We start from the raw sequence: 21,251 nt of genomic DNA on the forward strand, positions 1-21,251 counted from the left end.
ATAAGGGTTACTCTGTTCCCTCTGGAACAGGGCCAGACATCCACAATGGGAGCACAGGCTGGCTCCACTCCACACTGGAGAGGCAATGAGGAAGGGGCCAACACGTGTATACCAGGAGTTTCTCCTACTGTTTTTAAAGCTCCATTTTCTTGATTCAGCACTTACCTAGTTACTGCAACCCTTTAATATTTTCCAGAGTTTTGGGTAAGATAGCTTTGCCACTTGTTGCTTAGTTGTTCAAAGCTTATGTTACCATCTTGGTTGACAGAAGTTCAATGTGAGGTTTTGATAAGAGAAAAAAAATCTTCCATTATAGATGAGGTTGTTAGCATTGATTGTTTGTCTATTGTTGTTTTTTCCCATTAGGGAAAAAAGATTTTCACAGAGCCTTCTAAATTTCCTGTCTAACTCACTGAAATAAACAGCCAGCAGTTGTGAGGTAGTTGGCTGTCACCTACATTGTGGCCATGGGACAGGGACAGGCTTACATGGTCTCATTAGTAGCAGGCTCTAACTAACTGAACAAACCAGCCCCAGAGGAGAAGGACACAGACTGGGCAGATATTATGTTTAATTTATACCATGGGAATATAGGAGGGAGTATTTAGGAAGAACGGTGAGATTTGTTACTATTAAAGGGACTATTAAAGGAACTTTAAAAGATATCTTGTACAACTACCCTGTTTAGCTGCAGAAGTATACCATTTTCATTTAACTTTCAGGTTTCATACTGTGTGTTAACAGAGTTGAGGAAAGGCAGCAAATCTACTTCTTATATGATTTATTTTGCTTTAAAATAAAAGAAGGTTCAGACTTTGTGACATACACAGCCTTAAGAAAGGACCTGAATCAGGAGTGAATCCATGATTTTGGGGGCCTGAACCTTAGAAGGTTGGGCATGGTGAGAGAATGGGGGGAGGTGTAAGAACAAAGAAACACCCTTTGCAAATTTTACATACATATGTGAGAACTGTGAACACATAGTTAGGACCTTTACTAGGGCTTTGGAAAGAGCCCATGTGAATGAAAGTACCTGAACCTTCACTAGCCTAAAGTTAAGTCCACCTCTGGGAACAATGTCTATTGAACAAGTGGATAATATAAGGTTTGAGTTGCTGTATCTTAAAGTAAAATCTTGCATGAGGTTTGAGAAAAGTAGTAAAATTCAAATGAAATTTTGTGCTCAGAGCATGGTGGCACCATAGTCATTCCTGTTACATGACTTGGTCAACCTCAGACAATGTAGAACTTCACTTAATAATGATGATTAAAATTATATTAAGGGTACTAACATTGTACTTAGGCAATGCCTTTTATCTGCTGACTTCAATATTTTGAAAAAATCACTTTACAAAACATTAATTTCACTTCATCCAGAAGAGCTAAATGTCACGTATCATTCAACAAGGATTTAAGATGAGACGCAGAATGGCTTCCATGAGGATTTAAGTACTGACCATGAAACTGGTAATCTGGAATATGACATAGTTTCCTTTTCCATTAAATCTAGAAAATGTATTGCCTATCTTTCTCACAAAAATTTTCAATAAAAGAGCAATGACAATAGGGAAAAAGCATAATTACTTCGGTTGACAAAATTAGTTTATGTGACCAAGAAAAATTGTAACTGATATGAATATACAAACTGCAGCCCATATCTTGATGAGGGAAGGATATCACCCTTCTCTTTCAAGTACTTACTACTTTCAAAAATTATAAAGTAGGGGAGAGGGGGCAAGATGGCGGCTGAGTGAACATCCCTGTTAGAGTCTTCTGCAGGGAATCGGCTGGGCGGCGTTGGAGACTCTTTGGGACCGGATTGTTTCGGGATTTTTGCTGGTCCGGAGGTGTCTGGACATCGATTTGGAGGGAAGGTAACAGAGAGGATTCGTCTGTGAAATATACACGGAGATCCCAGCTACCTGTAGAGGATTCCCTTCTTGGGTAGGCGGAGACGAGGCATCTAGCCCCGCTCGGTGGGGCTGGGCCAGGCCGGGCCGCGCTGCGCCGGCGGTGAGCGGGGCCGGGCGGGGCCGAGCCAGGCCGAGCCGGGCCGCGGTAGCGTTTGGAGCCGGGCGGGGCCGGTGCAGGCCCCGGCTGCGGGCCGCGGTAGCGCTTGGAGCCGGGCGGGGCCGGTGCAGGCCCCGGCTGCGGGCCGCGGTAGCGCTTGGAGCCGGGCGGGGCCGGTGCAGGCCCCGGCTGCGGGCCGCGGTAGCGCTTGGAGCCGGGCGGGGCCGGTGCAGGCCCCGGCTGCGGGCCGCGGTAGCGCTTGGAGCCGGGCGGGGCCGGTGCAGGCCCCGGCTGCGGGCCGCGGTAGCGCTTGGAGCCGGGCGGGGCCGGTGCAGGCCCCGGCTGCGGGCCGCGGTAGCGCTTGGAGCCGGGCGGGGCCGGTGCAGGCCCCGGCTGCTGGCCGCGGTAGCGCTTGGAGCCGGGCGGGGCCGGTGCAGGCCCCGGCTGCGGGCCGCGGTAGCGCTTGGAGCCGGGCGGGGCCGGTGCAGGCCCCGGCTGCGGGCCGCGGTAGCGCTTGGAGCCGGGCGGGGCCACGGGCGGGGCCGGTTCAGGCCCCGGCTGCGGGCCGCGGTAGCGTTTGGAGCCGGGCGGGCCCGGGTCAGGCTGCGGCGGGTACGGAGCCGGGCAGGGCCAGTCCAGGCCGCGGTGGCGGGAGGTGGACGCCGGAGCCGGCTGGGCCGCTGTAGCGAGCGGAGCTGGGCGGAGCCAGGCCAGGCCAAGGCGGCGTGAGGAGCCAGGCAGAGCCGGTCCAAGCCTCCGCGGCGGGCGGAGCCGGGCCTGCGGAGGGGTTTCTGTTTTTGTTTGTTTGTTTGTTTGTTTGTTTTTTTTAATTTTACTTAATTTTTTTTTTTTGAGCATCTGCAGTACTGGGGAGTTCGTGGGCCCTGGGCGGCCTATTGGGGGTTTGTGGGAAGGGAGGTGCTTGCAGACCCATTTGGGCAGACAGACGGGGGGGTTTTAGGGCAAAGCAGGGGGAAGTTGTTGTTTTAGATAGTGTTGCAATTGTGACACGTGTGTACCTGTATCTCTCTTCTCCCTATCCGTTCCCCACCGTTTGCCCATCCTCTTTTTCTTTCTTCCTTTCTTCTTGCCTTTCTTTTTTCTTTATTATAATTAGTTTGTTTTTTTTTTTTCTTTTTTCGGTTTTCTCTTTCCCTCTTGTCCCTCATCTTCCACTTATTTTTACTTTAATTCAAGTATACAATAGGTGCTACAGGGAACACCTCACATTTGCTGGGTTTTCCCATCCTCCACTGCCTCATTTCTGTGTGAACTGATTTAGGCTACCTACACTATCCCCCTTCCCCTGCATCTTGATATCCACTATCATCTACTGTCTCTCCTATATTCCACCCCCCACCTCCCGTTCTTTGATCCACAAAGTGTCTAACTCTTAATTTCTAATACCTATGTTCTGTTTTCTGTCTATTATCCACTCTTGAAACTATTACCTTTCTTTTCTTTTTCCCTCTCTCATGAAAACAATAGCTGTGTAGTTCATACCATATTCCTCCCAAATTCAGTCATCAACTTCATAAAAGGTACTCTACCTACAGCTATAACTCTATACAATCTACATGAATCTAACCTCCATCCTTCCAGATCTCATATTCCTGCTTTATTAACATACATCACCAATACAACTTTACACTTTTCCCTTGCTTACACAATTGCCTTTCCCCAACACTAATACTTTCCTCTAAAGTGAACTTAACCAACAACAAGTAACTAGAATAAGAAGAAAAAAGTGACAAAGAGAAGATATAACACCTATGCAAAAATAACAACTAATTAACCTCCAAGAGCAGACAAAGAAGCTAAGGAACTGATTAAATTCGTCAAAATAAAGAGATGACCAGAAAGCAACAAAAATCTACGAACCAAACCAATAATCAGGAAAACATGGCTGAATCCAATCAACAAACCAACAATCACGAAGGGGAGCAAAACTTGGCACAAGCAATGAAAGATCTCAGAACATTTATCACCGACAAATTTGATGCAGTAATGAAAGAGGTTAACAACATGAAGACATCACTTGGAGGGGAAATTGCAGACATACGCAAAAACATAACAGATATGATGGGAATGAACACCACAGTTCAAGAAATCAAAAATACACTGGCAGCAAATATCAGCAGACTAGAAGAGACAGAGCAGAGAATTAGTGATGTGGAAGACAGTACATCAGAAATCAAACAGATAGTAGAAGGGGTCAATAAGAAGATAGAAAAAATCCAATTAGGATTTAGGGACCTGAATGACAATGCAAAACGCTCAAACATACGTATTATAGGCATTCCAGAAGGTGAAGAGAAGGGAAAGGGGTCAGAAAGAGTGTTGCAGGAAATAATGGCTGAAAACTTCCCAAATCTACTGAAAGAGACAGATGTACATATCCAAGAAGCACAGCGCACTCCACAAGTCATAAACCCCAACAGGCCCACCCCAAGACATATACTTGTCAAATTATCCAATGCTCAAGACAAAGAGAAAATCCTAAAAGCAGCAAGAGAAAAGAAAACCATCACATACAAGGGAAGCTCAATTAGATTAAGTGCTGATTTCTCTTCTGAAACCATGGAGGCAAGAAGACAGTGGTATGATATAGTCAAGGTACTAAAGGAAAAAAATTTCCAACCAAGAATACTCTATCCAGCTAAACTAGCATTCAAACATGATGGAGAGTTCAAAATATTCGCAGACAAACAGAAACTGAAAGAGTATACCAACAAGAAACCTCCCCTTCAAGAAATTCTAAAGGGAGTTCTGCAGGAAGAAAGGAAAAAACAGGAAAGGCAAAGTTGGAGGAGAGTATAAGACCAACAACAACAACAAAAAAGACAAAAAAAAAAAAAACAAACAAAATATGACAAACACAAATCCAATCAAAATATGGCTAACACAAATAATTCCTTGATAGTAATAACACTGAATGTCAATGGATTAAACTCACCTATCAAAAGATTCAGACTGGGACACTGGATAAGGAAATATGACCCATCCATATGCTGTCTACAAGAGACACATCTTAGACCCAGAGACGCATGGAGATTGAAAGTGAAAGGCTGGAAAACAATCATACAAGCTAACAATAACCAAAAAAAGGCAGGAGTAGCTATATTAATATCAGACAAAATAGACTTTAAATGTGAAACAATTGTGAGAGACAAAGAAGGATACTACATTTTAGTCAAAGGGAAAATCTGTCAAGAAGATCGAACAATCATAAATATCTATGCCCCTAACAAGGGTGCCTCTAAATACGTCAGACAAACGCTGGAAAAACTAAGTGAAAGAATAGATACATCTACAATTATAGTGGGGGATTTTAATACACCACTATCAACTCTGGACAGAACATCTCAAAAGAGAATCACCAAAGAAACAAAACATCTGAATAGTATATTAGAGGAGCTCGATCTAATAGACATATATAGATCGCTACACCCAAACACAGCAGGATATACATTTTTCTCAAGCGCACATGGATCATTCTCCAAGATAGATCATATGCTAGGCCACAAAGAAAGGCTGAACGAATTCAGAAAGATTGAAATCATACAAAACATTATCTCTGACCACAGTGGAGTCAAGCTGGAGATTTGCAAGGGAAAGAAGCCCAGATTTCACACCACGATTTGGAAATTAAACAACACACTCTTAGAAAAACAGTGGGTCAAAGAGGAAATCTCAAAAGAAATCAATGACTACCTTGAAACAAATGATAATGATAACACAACATACCAAAATTTATGGGATGCAGCAAAAGCAGTACTGAGAGGGAAGTTTATAGCCATAAATTCATATATCAAAAAAGAAGAAAGAGCAAAAATTGAAGAACTAACTGCACATTTGAAGGAATTAGAAAAACAACAACAAAGTAACCCAACAGGAAGAAGAAGGAAGGAAATAACAAAGATAAGAGCAGAACTAAATGAAATAGAAAATAAGAAAGCACTTGAACAGATAAACAAGACCAACAGCTGGTTTTTTGAGAAGATTAACAAAATTGACAAACCTTTAGCAACACTAACAAAGAAAAAAAGAGAGAAGATGCAAATACACAAAATAAGAAATGAGAAAGGCGATATCACCACTGACCCCACAGAAATAAAGACTATCATAAGAGGATATTTTGAAAAACTATATTCCAACAAAAATGACAATCTAGAGGAAATGGACAAATTCCTAGAAACACATAAACAGCCCATATTGACAAAAGAAGAAATTGATGATCTTAACAAACCAATCACAAGCAGAGAGATAGAATCAGTTATTAAAAATCTCCCAACTAAGAAGAGCCCAGGGCCAGATGGCTTCACAGGTGAATTCTATAAAACATTCCGGAAAGAACTGACACCAATCCTGCTGAAACTATTCCAAACCATCAAAACAGAAAGAACATTACCCAACTCCTTCTATGATGCCAACATTACCCTAGTACCAAAGCCAAACAAAGACATCACAAGAAAGGAAAATTACAGACCAATTTCTCTAATGAACCTAGACGCAAAAATACTTAACAAAATACTTGCTAATCGTATTCAACAACACATTAAACGAATTATACACCACGACCAAGTGGGATTCATCCCAGGTATGCAAGGATGGTTCAACATAAGAAAATCAATCAACGTAATACACCATATAAACAGATTGAAGGAAAAAAATCACATGATTATATCTATTGATGCAGAAAAAGCATTTGACAAAATACAGCACCCTTTCTTGATAAAAACGCTCCAAATGATTGGAATACAAGGAAATTTTTTGAACATGATAAAGAGTATATATGAAAAACCTAAAGCCAATATTGTTTACAATGGAGAAATCCTAGACTCCTTCCCTCTAAACTCAGGAACAAGACAAGGATGCCCACTGTCGCCGCTCCTATTTAACATTGTCTTAGAAGTACTTGCTCGAGCACTGAGGCAAGAACCAGAAATAAAAGGCATTCAAATTGGAAAGGAAGAAGTCAAAATTTCATTATTTGCAGATGACATGATCCTATACATAGAAAACCCTGAGAGATCTACAACGAAGATTCTAGAACTCATAAATGAGTTTAGTAAAGTCGCAGGTTATAAGATCAATGCGCAAAAATCAGTAGCATTTCTGTACACCAATAATGAGCAAGATCAGGAGGAAATCAAGAAACAAATACCATTCACAATAGTAAATAAAAAAATCAAATACTTAGGAATAAATTTAACTAAAGAGGTAAAGAACTTATACACTGAGAACTATACAAGATTGTTCAAGGAAATCAAAGAAGACCTAAATAAATGGAAGACTATTACTTGTTCATGGATAGGAAGACTGAACATTATTAAGATGTCTATCCTACCAAAATTGATCTACACATTCAATGCAATCCCAATAAAAATCAATGCAGCCTTCTTTAAGGAACTAGAAAAACTAACTATGAAATTTATTTGGAAAGGAAAGAGACCCCGAATAGCCAAAGACATACTGAAAAAGAAAAACGAAATTGGAGGAATCACACTACCTGGCTTCAAAACATACTATAAAGCTACGGTGGTGAAAACAGCATGGTATTGGCATAAGGAGAGACATATAGACCAATGGAATCGAATTGAAAGCTCTGATATAGAACCTCACATATACAACCACATAATATTCGATAAAGCCACCAAACCCTCTCAACTGGGAGAGAGTGGCCTATTCAACAAATGGTGTCTGGAGAACTGGATAGCCATAAGTAGAAGAATGAAAGAGGATTACCATCTCACACCTTATACAAAGATCAACTCAAGATGGATCAAAGACCTAAATATAAGAGCCAAGACCATAAAAACCTTAGAAAGCAGTGTAGGGAAACATCTACAGGACCTTGTAATAGGTAATGGATTTATGAATATCTCACCAAAAGCACGAGCAGCAAAAGAACTAATAGATAAATGGGACTTCCTCAAAATTAAAGCCTTCTGTACCTCAAAGGAGTTTGTCAAGAAAGTAAAAAGGGAGCCCACACAGTGGGAGAAAATATTTGGCAATCATATATCTGATAAGAAACTTATAACTTGCATATATAAAGAACTCCTACATCTTGAAAATAAAAAGATAAACAATCCATTTAAAAAATGGGAAAAAGACTTAAACAGACACTTCTCCGAAGAAGAAATACAAATGGCAAGAAAGCACATGAAAAAATGTTCCAAATCTCTAGCTATCAGGGAAATGCAAATCAAAACCACAATGAGATACCATCTTACACCCATAAGATTGGCAGCTATGAAAAAAACAGAAGAATACAAGTGCTGGAGAGGATGTGAAGGAAGGGGAACACTCATCCACTGCTGGTGGGAATGCAGAAGGATCCAACCATTCTGGAGAACAGTATGGCGGTTTCTCAAAAAACTAGCCATAGATTTGCCATATGACCCAGCAATACCACTGCTGGGAATATACCCAGCAGAACTGAAAACAAAAACACAAACCAATATATGTACACCAATGTTCATAGCAGCATTGTTCACTATTGCCAAAAGTTGGAATCAACCCAAATGCCCATCAACAGACGAGTGGATCAATAAAATGTGGTATATACACACAATGGAATACTACTCGGCTGTAAGAACAAACACACTACAAACACATGTGATAACATGGATGAATCTTGAGAACCTTATGTTGAGTGAAGCAACCCAGACATTGAAGGACAAATACTACATGACCTCAATGATATGAAATAAACAAGCTGCCCTAGATAGCAAGAGACTGAACGATAGGCTTGCAGGAAATCGGAGGGTGGAGGAAGGATATGAGCCGATGTCTGCAGGGGTGGAATTTAAGACGAGATGGTGGTAAGTATGAACACAAAGAAGAGATAAAAGGGGGGCAAGGGGTTGCCTTTGCTTGGGGCTTTGCGGGTTTGAGGGTGGCTGGGGAGGGACGGGTGGGTAACGTTGCCCAAAAGTGGGGGGAGGGAGGGGTAGCATACGAACCAGGAGAGGGTCAGGTGTTGGTGGAGAGTAAAATGCCGAGAAAATCATATCAAAATATAATAAAGAGGGTTACCTGTTTAGAATGCTCGGAGGGGAGGGTCTGATGCAGGACGGGCTCCTGGGGAATGTCTAAATGCTCATTCTGCCAGAGTGGGTGACACCATGGGGTAGAAACCCAAGTAGTGAGAGTGGGGGTGGACCCACATCCTGGGGAGGACTAATGCCATCCAATAGAGGGAACTGTATCCCTCGAGAGAAAGGGTGGCTCCCAGGGCATTGGGGCAGTTGAGCAAGTTAGGCCCTGAACACTATTCCATCTATCTCTGGAAGTGGCTCCTCAGGAAACGGAGGTTGGCTGTCACTGAGGGCACCAAGGTGGAAGGGAAAATGGAGGTTAAAGGTGTGGAACCAAAGTAAATGGGGGGTAAGAGAGGAGTTTCTTGAGAGTACACAAGGATGGATATAAAACATGTAATATTACACCATAACATATAGGAGATGACAGACTGATAATGTAAACCATAATGTAAAACATAGGATAACTAAGAATGTAAAGAACTGTGTATCCTAAAGTATGCACCATAATGTAAGCACAGATGTCACCTTGTTAGAAAGCTAATGTCTCAGACTCTGTACATCACTTTAAGTAAATATGATATGAATAGGGCGTAAGAGTATCACTGTGGAAGGGAAAAGGTTTTCTGGTGGATGTGTGGGAGTGCTGTATATTATATATATGCATTGCTGTGGTCTAGGACTCCTGGGAAGAAAAGCTGAATAATTAAGGGGGAAAAAAAAAAAAAGAAAAAAAAAAAGAAAAAGATAGGATGTGGAATTTTTTCAAGTCAACATTCTTTATCTAAGTTCTTTATCTAACTTTATCCAAGTTCTTTATCTATCCTTTAAACCCATCGCTATATGCCATTCCATAGTAATGGACCATGACATTATATTGGGCTTCAAATTTCGGAGAGTCTGGATCACAGAGTGTTTCAACAATGGCAATGGAGGGATACTGGTATGGGATACCAATGACAGGTGATATATGGCTGACAGGGAGCTGTACAGAACATATGTCCAGGGTGCATGGTAATGTTTGGATATACTCATAGTGGCAACAATTAAAAACCACAGCAGGGGGGGTACTGGGTTCCTGGCCAGTGGTGCTCTGTCGTGGTCCCTAGGGGAGCAGCGACAGTCTCCCAGGTACAGCGGCGGGGACCGGGAGGGAGTGAGGGTTCAACAGTGAGCCCCTGATGCTAATGACCATGCTTGTGAGCTGATAAGCCTAAAATAAGAACAAGGCCTATAGCAGCATTGTGCCTGGGAATTTCCTCCTGTCAGCCTTCATGTTACTCAAATGTGGCCAGTCTCGAAGCCAAACTCAGCATGTAAATGCAATGCCTTCCCCCCAGCGTGGGACATGACACCCGGGGATGAGCCTCCCTGGCAACGAGGGACCACTATCAACTACCAACTGATGATGCAACTGGAAAATGACCTTATATGGAAGGTTCAATGCGGATCAGCAGAATATCCATGTCTACATAAAATAACATGACTTTAAAATGCTGTTTGACCTAAAGTAAGGGGGAAATGGAAAGGAGAAATGAGTTTATATGGCTACGAGTTTCTAAAAAAGAGTCTGGCGGCTGGCAGAAGGATTGCCCTCATGCACAACTGAGCAGAGTCAGAGAGACAGATAAAGCAGATACAACCCCCAGATATTGGTTCCTTTGAGGGCTAAAGAGACCCATGGGAGTTATGGTCATGGCCGATGGGGTTAACTACCAGGGCAGATGGCCCCTCTTTGGAAATGGTGTTTATGTGTGATGAATCTGGACTCAGATGGGATCTCCCTTCATAAGACTTTCATGCTAAAGTGCTGGAGGTGCAGTTAATGTTGGGGTTTAAGATATATTTAGGGGATTTGAATCTCTGGACTGACAATGTGATAGCCAGGTCCTGAGCCTCAACAGACTCCAGCACCTACAATCTGATCTATTGGACTTACCACACTCAGCTAAGATGGAGTTGAAGAAGGACAACCACCACACCATGGAGCCTAGAGTGATTACAACTGAAAATGGGAGGATTGCATCCAGCATCCATGTGGAATCTGAGCCTCCTCTTGACATAGAGGTGCAATGGACACAACCAATCCAATGTCCACATAGAAGAGGTGGCATTGGATTGGGAAAAGTGGACATAATGGACAAAGGGTATGGGGAAAGGCAGGAAGAGATGAGAGGTGGAGGCGTCTTCGGGACATGGAGCTGCCCTGGATGGTGCTTCAGAGGTAATCACCGGACATTGTAAATCCTCACAGGGCCTACATGATGGAATAGAGGAGAGTATGGGCCATGATGTGAACCAATGTATATGAGGTGCAGAGGTGCCCAAAGATGTACTTACCAAATCCAATGGATGTGTCATGATGATGGGAACGAGTGTTGTTGGGGGGGCGGAGAGGGGGGGTGGAGGGGTGGGGTTGAATGGGACCTCACATATATATTTTTAATGTAATATTATTACAAAGTCAATAAAAAATAAAAAAATTAAAAAAAAAAATTATAAAGTAAAAAAACTTTCCATTTTTCTTATTTCTAAGCACTTAAAACTGTGCTAGTCCAAAGTTTCATAAATCAATACAGTATACTTTGTAGCTCTTATTTATTAAAGAAGAAAAACATTAAGAACATTGAAGTCTAAAAATAATATTATTCATTAATTAGTATCTCCCTTTCATCTACTGAACCTCCTACTTAAATTATTTTTTGATCCTTATGTGTTATATTACTTTCATTCTTACTATATTAATATCAGATAAGCATATAAGCCAGTTTGAGAAATATATTTGGCAAAAAGATTGACAAGAATGATGTAGAAGATGGGGAGGGGACTGCAGACATCAGATGATTCAGTCTGATGTTCAGTTTCCAGGTAAAGGAAAAGCCTGGAGTGAAACCCACATTTATGACCTCTATGGTTTGGAATTCCACAACATGGCCACATGAAAGGAATCACACTGTACATTCTACAGCAGAACCAGAGGACTTGGCACACATCAATAGAACCAACAAACCTCCAAATAAATCATCAGTTGAATATACTGGACTGGGTCAAATTCATCTGGTGTGTCAGGATATGGAGAAGTCAAGCTATGCAAAATGACTAAATAAAAATATTTTAATAGCTTTATAACATCATATCCACCTTATCTATTCCTATATCACATCCAGTAGTAAGAATCCTTTCTTCCTAGTACCCTGAGTTGTGTACACTTTCACACACAAAGGAGTGTGTCTTCTTTTCCCAATATTCTTCTACAGTTGCTCAAGTTTGCCCACTGATTGTACCAAGGGGAGTTCTTAAACTTTGGATATTTTGCTGTGAACACCATAAACTGTCTCTTAAACCTCATTGTAAAATACTAGAGTCACACCCTTTGTCTCTTTTACTAGATTTCCTTAATAAAGCAATGAAAAGCTTTCAGAGTTGGAATTTTATAAGAGCAAATGCCATTTCAAACCTATTAAATACTGTGAGTAAACCTGCCTGCTACAGCAAGCATTCTATTCTAATTGATTAGGTGTGGTTTTTCTTTATTGTTCAGGCACCCGGAACAGAATCTCTCTCTTCTCTAGCTACCATCCCATTTAGGTCGACATTCTCTTTATCTAGGGGCTTATAATAAGCAACGATATTGAATTTTGCAAAAGCAAATGGGCTCTTCTAGTATCCTGGAAACAGATCAAAACATGCTATGCAGAAAGACCAGAAGTTCAAGTCAGTGATACAAAATGGGACTTAATATGCAACCATACAAATACTACAACTGGAATCTAAACAAACTTTTGTTTATTTTTGAGACAAGAATCAGATTATTGGGGTGTAGGGGCAGTTTCAAAGGGTAAGGAGTTGTATGTAGGTACAAAAGAAATTAAGTAATATTATATGTTTCTGCTTTAGTAATATCAGGATCCATAATAAATAACATTCTTTTCTCAATCAGACTGGTAAACACCACTTAAAATTGCTCAAACTAGCTCAATTACAACACCCTTACAAAGCAGCTTCCTAGACTACAAAGGAGGAGCACATTAACCACTTCAGAGTTCGATTTTCGTACACACAATAACTTGAAAAATGAATTTTTGTTAGCTCATCACATCACAACAGCTATCTTTAAATAATCTTTAATCTAAAGGTATAATTTCCAACTGTTCCCTGGGGTCTTACTAAGTAATGTCTCATAGCTTGTGATAATGCTATAAAATAAATTGTACTTCTGTGAGTCATATCTTCTGAAGCCTGAAATCTGAAGTCATTCTCACTGAAGGTCATGGGAAATAGGAAAAGACTGAGCAATGGTCACAAGCAAAGGACACAGTGGAGATAAGACAACTAAATACACTGTGGTACCATGGAATGGACCCTGAAACAGAAAGAGGGCAAGGGAAACACTGGTGAAGTCTGAACAAAGTTTTATAAATAGTAACGTGCTGATGTCAGTTTCTTAGTTGTAACAAATATATCATGGTAATGTAAGATATTAACGATAGGAGAGACTGGGTTAGAGGTTTATCAGAACTCTGTGTACTATCTTTGTAACTTTTCTGTAAATCTAAAATAATTTGAAAATTTAAAAAAATTATTTAAAAGCAACAACAAAACCAACAGCAAAGAATAAGAATGAGGAACTCTGCTTAAATCAATATTCTAGAATCTAAAGGTTCACATGTAATAATAATCAAATCTCCTCCTTGTCTTAAAATACCCCTGCTCTTTTACTAATATTCTTCTATAAACTGAACTCATGCAGAAATGCAACTCAGGTTTTCAATCCAACACACCCTGGTTGGTTCCTTCACATGCACGGCTCTGTAGTGTCATTTAAAATATTAGCTTGTGTTCTAAATCCTTTTATAACTAATTGCCTAAAAGCCTCACGAGGTTATTCCAATGTAGATATATACTCTATTTTTTAAAAAGAAGATACAGACAAAATATTTGAAAGACCATAGCTGTGACTTACAAGTGATGACATCTGAGCATTTTGGAGCATGAACTGCATCTGCTGGGCAAACATGGCTGCGGCAGTCTTCTGTTGAATCAGATTGTTTCTTCCATTAATCTCCAGCTGCGTTTTTAGGTGTGGAGGAGGGTGAAGGTACTTGCAGTTCTCTCTAGTACACCGACCCTAGAAATGAAGAAATTGATGAATTTGATTTAATATTTCTAAAATTCTTATATGTTTAAGAAAATAATGAGTTTATTGTACTCTTGGCATGCGCCAGGCTTTGTGGTGTTTTACATGAATTAACTAATTTAATTTTCATACAATCCCCATAAAACTGATACTCTTATTACCTTCAACTTCCAGATGAAGAAACTGAGTCTCGAGGCTAAGTGACCTGGCTATGGTTATACAGCTAAAAAGTGACAAAAGCAAAATTGAAACCCAGTCAGTCTGATTCCAAAACCTGCTATTTTAGCCACTCTGCTCTGTTCTACTTTACATGTGTTAAATAATATTTAAAACATAAAATATTAGGAATAGTATGATATCTTCACATCATTACATATTTAAATAGAATTTTTCCTACATAAGATATAAAATTATGCATACTAAAATTAAATAAGGTTCAGAATGTAGATCAACATATATAAATAATAGAGAAAATTGAAGGAAATCATTTAATAAGTATACAGACAAAAACATCATATAAATTTTAGAATCCAATATTCCAGGCAATTTAAGCTCCAAACCTCTCCTTTCCCCTATCCATCCAATATGAGAAATATCCTGAAGTCCAGTGATATTCTGTTAATTAAATAGTAAATCCCTATAATTGGCAGCCATCTTGTTCTTAAGGTTCTGGAGGCAGTGGTGCTATGTCACTGGGATAACTGAGCTCCAAGTGTCTTTTGAGGAGTCTAATGTGACTGAAATGGTGGAGCGAAACGACCCAAGATTCCATTCCCCATAAAAACCTTAAATAACAAGCAAAATATGGTAGAAACATCTTTTTCAGAGGTCTATAAAAGAGTTAAATGGTTGTAGCAATTGGGCAACTGCCAAATCAAGAAAAAGGCAACTTAAAAAAGGTACCACACTAATGAAAAATAACCACAACAGGGGTTATATAGGAATGTTATAATTGTTACACCATTTTTCTGTATCCCTACAACTTCTCTAATTAAAAAAAAATTTAATAAAAACCCACAGAACTATACAATACAAAGAGTGAACCCCAAAGTAAACTATGGATTATATTTTATAATATAATTATAATACTATTGGTTTATCAGTAGTAACAAAGGCACCACACTAATGCAAAATGTTAATAACAGAGAAAACTGGGGGTGGGGGTGGTATATGGGAACTCTGTACTTCCTGCATGATCATTCTATAAACCCACAAGTGCTTGAATATAAAGAAATAAAATTAAAAATTAAAAAGAAATGGTAAGAAAACTTCATGGTGTCCTTGCTTGCCTTTCCTCCACCCACTACCTGCTTGGTGTGGAGCTGGTCAGCAACCCCAGTGCAAGTCCCCGGTCCTGCTTCTGGAGGATAGAGGGTAACACTTGCACACATACTAGGGTGCATATATGTCTGTGTCATTCTATCTGGTGACATTCTGAAGGAATGAACCAGGAAACTTGTTGCATTCCATCCCAGAACTTTCTGGAGGCAGACAGCTGGAATCCTGGACAGCTAGACTGCTGTAAGACAACAGTCCAATTGCAACTGCCTGGGACAAAAGACTGATGGCCATGGGACATACAGTATAGCATCTGGGACCATTGAGGTAGAACTGTTATTTAAGGGAGAAGGGACATTTGGATATGTATAAATGGGGGAATTCCTAAAGCCATGAACATATGCCCAGAAAAAGACACATGATCAAAAAAAGGCCAGGGAGGACCTCAGACTTCTGCCTTGGGCTGTTCTTTAAGCTCATTGTTAGGCATTGGTACAGGCCAATCTGAAAAGAATGGGAAAGGAGTTGTGTTTTGTTATATTTTGCTAGCTCCTAGCATTCAAGGAAATCTTTGCCATAACACTAGCTGGATACAAACTTAAGGAACAGATGCCTCAACGTCTAAACTCCAGACATAACACATCAAAATATCAAAGTATCTATTATGTAACAAAAGATTACAAGGCATGTAAAAATCAGGAAATGATAGTCCATGCAAAAGGATAAGATAAAATATTAGAAACCATCAATGAGGAGGGCTGGACCTTCGATATACCAAAGACTTTAAAAAATTTTACTAAATTTGCCAAAAGAGATCAAGTGAAACATGGGAAAAGAAGTAAAGAAAATTAGGAAAACTAGAGATGTGCAAAAAGTAACAATAAGGAGATAGATTTCATAAAAAGGAAACAAACAGAACTGAAGACCACAGTAAGAGAAATAAAAATTCCCTGGAAGGGTTCAACACCAAATTGGAGCAGGCAGAAGCAAGAATCAGTGAACTTGAAGATAACAAGATTGAACTAATTCAGGGTGAGGAAAGAAAAAAATGAAGAAAAATAAACAGAGACAGAGTGGCATATGGGACACATGGCTTGTATGAATATGTCCATTGTGGGAGTTCCAGAAGGAGATGAAAGATAGAAAAGGGCAAAAGGAATATTCAAAGAAATGATGGTTGAAAACTTCTCAAATTTAATGAAACACATAAATGCACACATCGAAGAAGCTCAATGAACTTCAAACAGGATAAATCCAAATGCTCTCACATCAAGACAAATTATAATCAGACTGTCAGATTCCAAGGACAATGACAAAATCCTGAAAGTCACAAGAGAGAAGCAATGTGCCATACACAAGGGAGCCTCAGTAAGATTAGGTGCTGATTTCTTTTAAGAAATCACGGAGACAAAGATGCAGTGTGATGACATTCATAGGGCTGCAAGAAAACTGCCAAATCAGAATCCTATATCTGGCAAATCTGTCTTTCAAAAATGAAAGAGAGATTAAGACATTCCCAGATAAGCAAAAGTTGAGAGAGTTTGTCACCACTACACTGATCTTACAAGAAATGTTAAAGGGATTTCTTCAGGGTGAATGGATAGAGGACTACTCAATAGTTCAAAGTCATATGAAGAAACAGGAGATCTCCAGTGAAGGTAATTACATGGGTAAACATAAATGCTACACTTTTAAACTTTTCATTTTTAACCTGTTTTTTGTTTTTTTTACTTCTTATAGGATCTTAAATGCAAATATATAAAAGTAATGATAAACTGGTTTTGGATTTACATGCGAAAAATATGCCCAGCAGGAAATAAGAAAGGATACTAAAGGGTCCACCGAAAATTACAACTAAATAAAAAATAGGCAGTAATGGAAGAATTGAGGGATAAAAAAGTCATAAGACTTACAAAAACCAAAGAACAAAATAGCAGAGTTAAACTTTGGCATTATCAGTAGTCACATGAAATGTAAATCAATAAAATTCCCCAGTCAAAAGGCAGAGATTGGCAGGATAAAATAGGATGACCTAACTATATGCTATTTACAAGAGACTCACTTTAAATTCAAAGACTCAAAGTGTCTTTGTTGAAAGTGAAAGGGTAGAAAAAATATTCCATGCAAGTATTACTATTAACCAAATGAGAAAGTGGGTGGATATACTAATATCAGACAAAATAGATTTCAAGTCAAAAACTGCTGAAGGGAGAAAGAAGGTACTATATAATGATAAAAGGGTCATTAAAGATTTTACAATTATAAACATATATGCACCTAACAACAGAGCCCTCAAATATATGAAGCAAATATTGACAGATTTGAGAGGAGAATTAGACAATTCTATATTAATCGTAGGAGAATTTAAAACACTACTTGCAATAATGCATAGAACATCTAGCAGAAGATCAATAAGGAAATAGAGGACTAGAACAATACCATAAACCAATTAGACCTAACAGACATATATAGAACACTTCATCCAACAACAGCAGAGTGCACATTCTTCTCAAGTGCACATGAATCATTCTCTAGGACAGACCATATATTAGTTCATTTAACAAGTCTCAATGAATTTAAAATTTTTGAAATCATAATACCATCCTAGATACAATGGAATAAAGCTCGAAATCAGTAACAGAGGGAAAAATGGAAAATTCACAAGTTTGTGGAAATTAAGCAATACACTCTTAAGCAACCAATGGGTCAACGAAAAAGTACCAAGGGAAATCAGAAAATATTTTGAGAAAAACAAAAATGAAAATACAACACACCAAAAGTTATAGGATGTAGCCAAGGCAGTGGTCAGAGGGAAACTGATAGCTGTAAATATGTACATTAAAGAAGATGTCAAATCAGTAATCTAGCTTTTCACTTGAATCAACTAGGAAAAGAGCAAACTAAACCCAAAGTGAGCAGAAGGAAGATTAGAGCAGAGATAAGTGAAATAGATAATAGAAAAACAATTGAGAGAATCAAGAAAACCAAAAATTGGTTCTTCACAGACATTACTTCTATTCATACCTTTCAGAAATTATAGAGGGACATTACTACTAGCCTTACAGAAATAAAAAGCATTGCAAAGGATATTATGAACAATTATAAGCCAAAATTTTTTTAAAAAACTTAGATATAATGGTCTATTACCATAAACAAACATATTACCTAAATTGACTCAAGAAGAAATGGAAGATCTCATCAGACCAATAAAAAATAAAGAGATTGAATCAGTAATTGAAAACCTTCCAACAAAAATTGCTCAAGACCAGATGTCTTTACTGTTGAATTTTACCAAACATTCAAAAGAAGAATTTACACCAATCCTTCTCAAACACTTCCAAAAACTTGAAGAGGAAATAACATTTCCTAACTCCTTCTATAAGGCCAGCATCAACCTAATACCAAAGACAGGCAAAGATATCACAAGACAAGAAAATTGCAAACCAGTATATCTTATGAATATAGATGCAACATCCCCAGTGAAATACTAGGAAGCTGAATTAATGCACTTTAAAAGGATTATACACTGTGATCAAGTAGTAGCACAATAGAATGAAATTTTAAAAGCAACACATGATCAGAAATTTTCTCAATAAGATAAAGGGCATGTATGAAAAACCTACACCTAACATCATACTCAGTCGTGAAAGACTGAGAGCTTTATCCCTAAGATGAGAAACAATGCATCAACTAACAGCACTGCTATTCAAAAATGTACTGGAAGTGCAAACCAGAGCAGTTAGGCAAGAAAAAAGAAATAAAGTCATCTAAATTGGAAAGGAAGTAGTTCTATATCTCAATTTGCACATCCCATGATCCTATACATAGAAAATGCCAAAGAATCTATAAGAAAGCCACTAGATCTAATAAATGAATTCAATGAAGTGGCAGGGTACAAGTTCAATATGCAAAAATCTATGGTGTTTATATATACGCCAGCAATGAACAACCCAAAATGAATATCAAGAAAACAATTCCTATTAAAATAGCAACTAAAAGAATAAACTATCTAGGAATAAATTTAACCAAGGTTGTAAAGGAGCTGTACAAAGAAAACTTTCTTTCTTCATGAAAGAAATTAAAGAAGACCTAAATATATTAAAATATTTCCTGTGATCATAGATTGGAATATTTTATATAGTTAAAATAACACTACCCAAATCAATTTACAGATTCAGTGCAATCACTATGAAAATTACAACAGCCTCTTTTTCAGAAATGGAAAAGTTATTCATCAAATTAATATGGTATGGCAAGGGACCCTGAATAATAAAAAAACATCTTGGAAAAGAACAAATTTTGAGGACTCACACTTCCTAATTTCAAATTTTATTACAAAGCTACAGCAATCAAAATGGCATGGGATTGGCACAAGGACAGATATATAAACCAATGGAATGTAGCTGAGAGTACAGAAATAACCCCATACATCTATGGCCAGTTGATTTTTTTCTTTTCCAAGGCCTACTAATTTTTGACAAGGGTTCCAAGTCCACTCAATAGGGAAAGAACAGTCTCTTCAACAAATGGTGCTGGGAAACCTGGATATCCACATCCAAAGAAAATGAATGTGGAACCTTACCTCATCAACCCATATATGAAAATTAACTCAAAGTGAGTCAGCAACCTAAAAATAACAGCTAAAACTATAAAAACTCTTGGAAGAAAATATAGGGAATATCTTCAGGACCTTGGATGAGGTAATGAATTCTTAGGCTTTCCACCAAAAGCATGAGCAACAGAAGTAAAAACAGATAAATTTAACTTCATCAAAATTAAAAACATTTGTGTAATGGATATTATCAGGGAATTGAAAACACAACCAACAGAATGGAAGAATTATATTTGGATATCACTTTCTGATAAGGGTTTAGTATCTAGACTATAGAAGGAATTCTTAGAACCCAACATCCTACAGACAAACAACCCAATTAAAACATGGGCAAGAGATCTGAATAGCTATTTCTCCAAAGAAGATATATAAGTAGCCAATAAGCTCATGAAAAGATGCTCAATGTCATTAGACATTAGGGGAAATGCAAATCAAAACCACCTCACAATCACTAGGATGACTATTATTTATTTTTTATAATTTATCCCGCCCTCCCCCTTGTGGCTTGCTTCTTGTCTCCTCTCTGTGTCCATTCTCCACATGCTCTTTTTGTTTTTACTTGTCTCCTTTTTTGGTAGCATCACCTTTGCTGAGTTCGTGCTCTGTGGCGCTTGTGGGCAGGGCAGCACTCTGCAGCATGTGGGCGAGCCTGCCTTCACAAGGAGGCCCTGGGACGCGAACCCAGGGCCTCGCATATGGTAGATGGGAACCCAACTGATTGAGCCACAGCTGCTTCCCATGGCTATTATTTTTTTAAAAAAGAAAATATCAAGTGCTGACAAGGAGATGGAGAAACAGGAACTCAAGTACACTATTGATTGGAATGGTTCAGCTACTGTTTGAGGAAAACAGTTTGGCAGTTCCTCATAAAGTTAAGCATACTTTGATCTGGCAATCCCATTTCTAGATATATACCCAAAGACTAGAAAGCAGGCACTTGAACAGATATTTGTACACCAATGTTCATAGCAGCATTTTTTAATAATAGCCAAATAGTGGAAACATTCATCAACAAATGAGTGGATAAACAAAATGTGGTATATTAATACAATGGATTATTCAGCCATAAAAAGGAATGAAGTCCTGATAAATGCTACAACATGTATGAACCTTGAAGTCAGTAAAATAAATCAGACACAAAAGTTCAGATATTTTGATTCCACTCATA

The 21,251-nt window shown here is 38.9% G+C and overlaps 1 protein-coding gene across 8 annotated transcripts in view; it reads right to left on the reverse strand.

Annotated features, from left to right (window-relative positions):
• The window catches only part of MBNL3 (muscleblind like splicing regulator 3), a 166,253-nt gene that overhangs the window by 26,586 nt on the left and 118,416 nt on the right, over nt 1-21,251 (reverse strand). For all 8 annotated transcript variants that reach the window (XM_058291703.2, XM_004466997.4, XM_071212937.1 and 5 more), the window contains one exon: nt 14,020-14,184. In XM_058291703.2, the coding sequence (XP_058147686.1) occupies nt 14,020-14,073 (54 nt within the window). In that variant the 5' untranslated portion in view covers nt 14,074-14,184. The remainder of the gene's footprint in view (nt 1-14,019; nt 14,185-21,251) is intronic.

Source organism: Dasypus novemcinctus, chromosome X (genome assembly GCF_030445035.2).
Source record: "Dasypus novemcinctus isolate mDasNov1 chromosome X, mDasNov1.1.hap2, whole genome shotgun sequence".
In the NCBI taxonomy this organism is placed as follows: domain Eukaryota; kingdom Metazoa; phylum Chordata; class Mammalia; order Cingulata; family Dasypodidae; genus Dasypus; species Dasypus novemcinctus.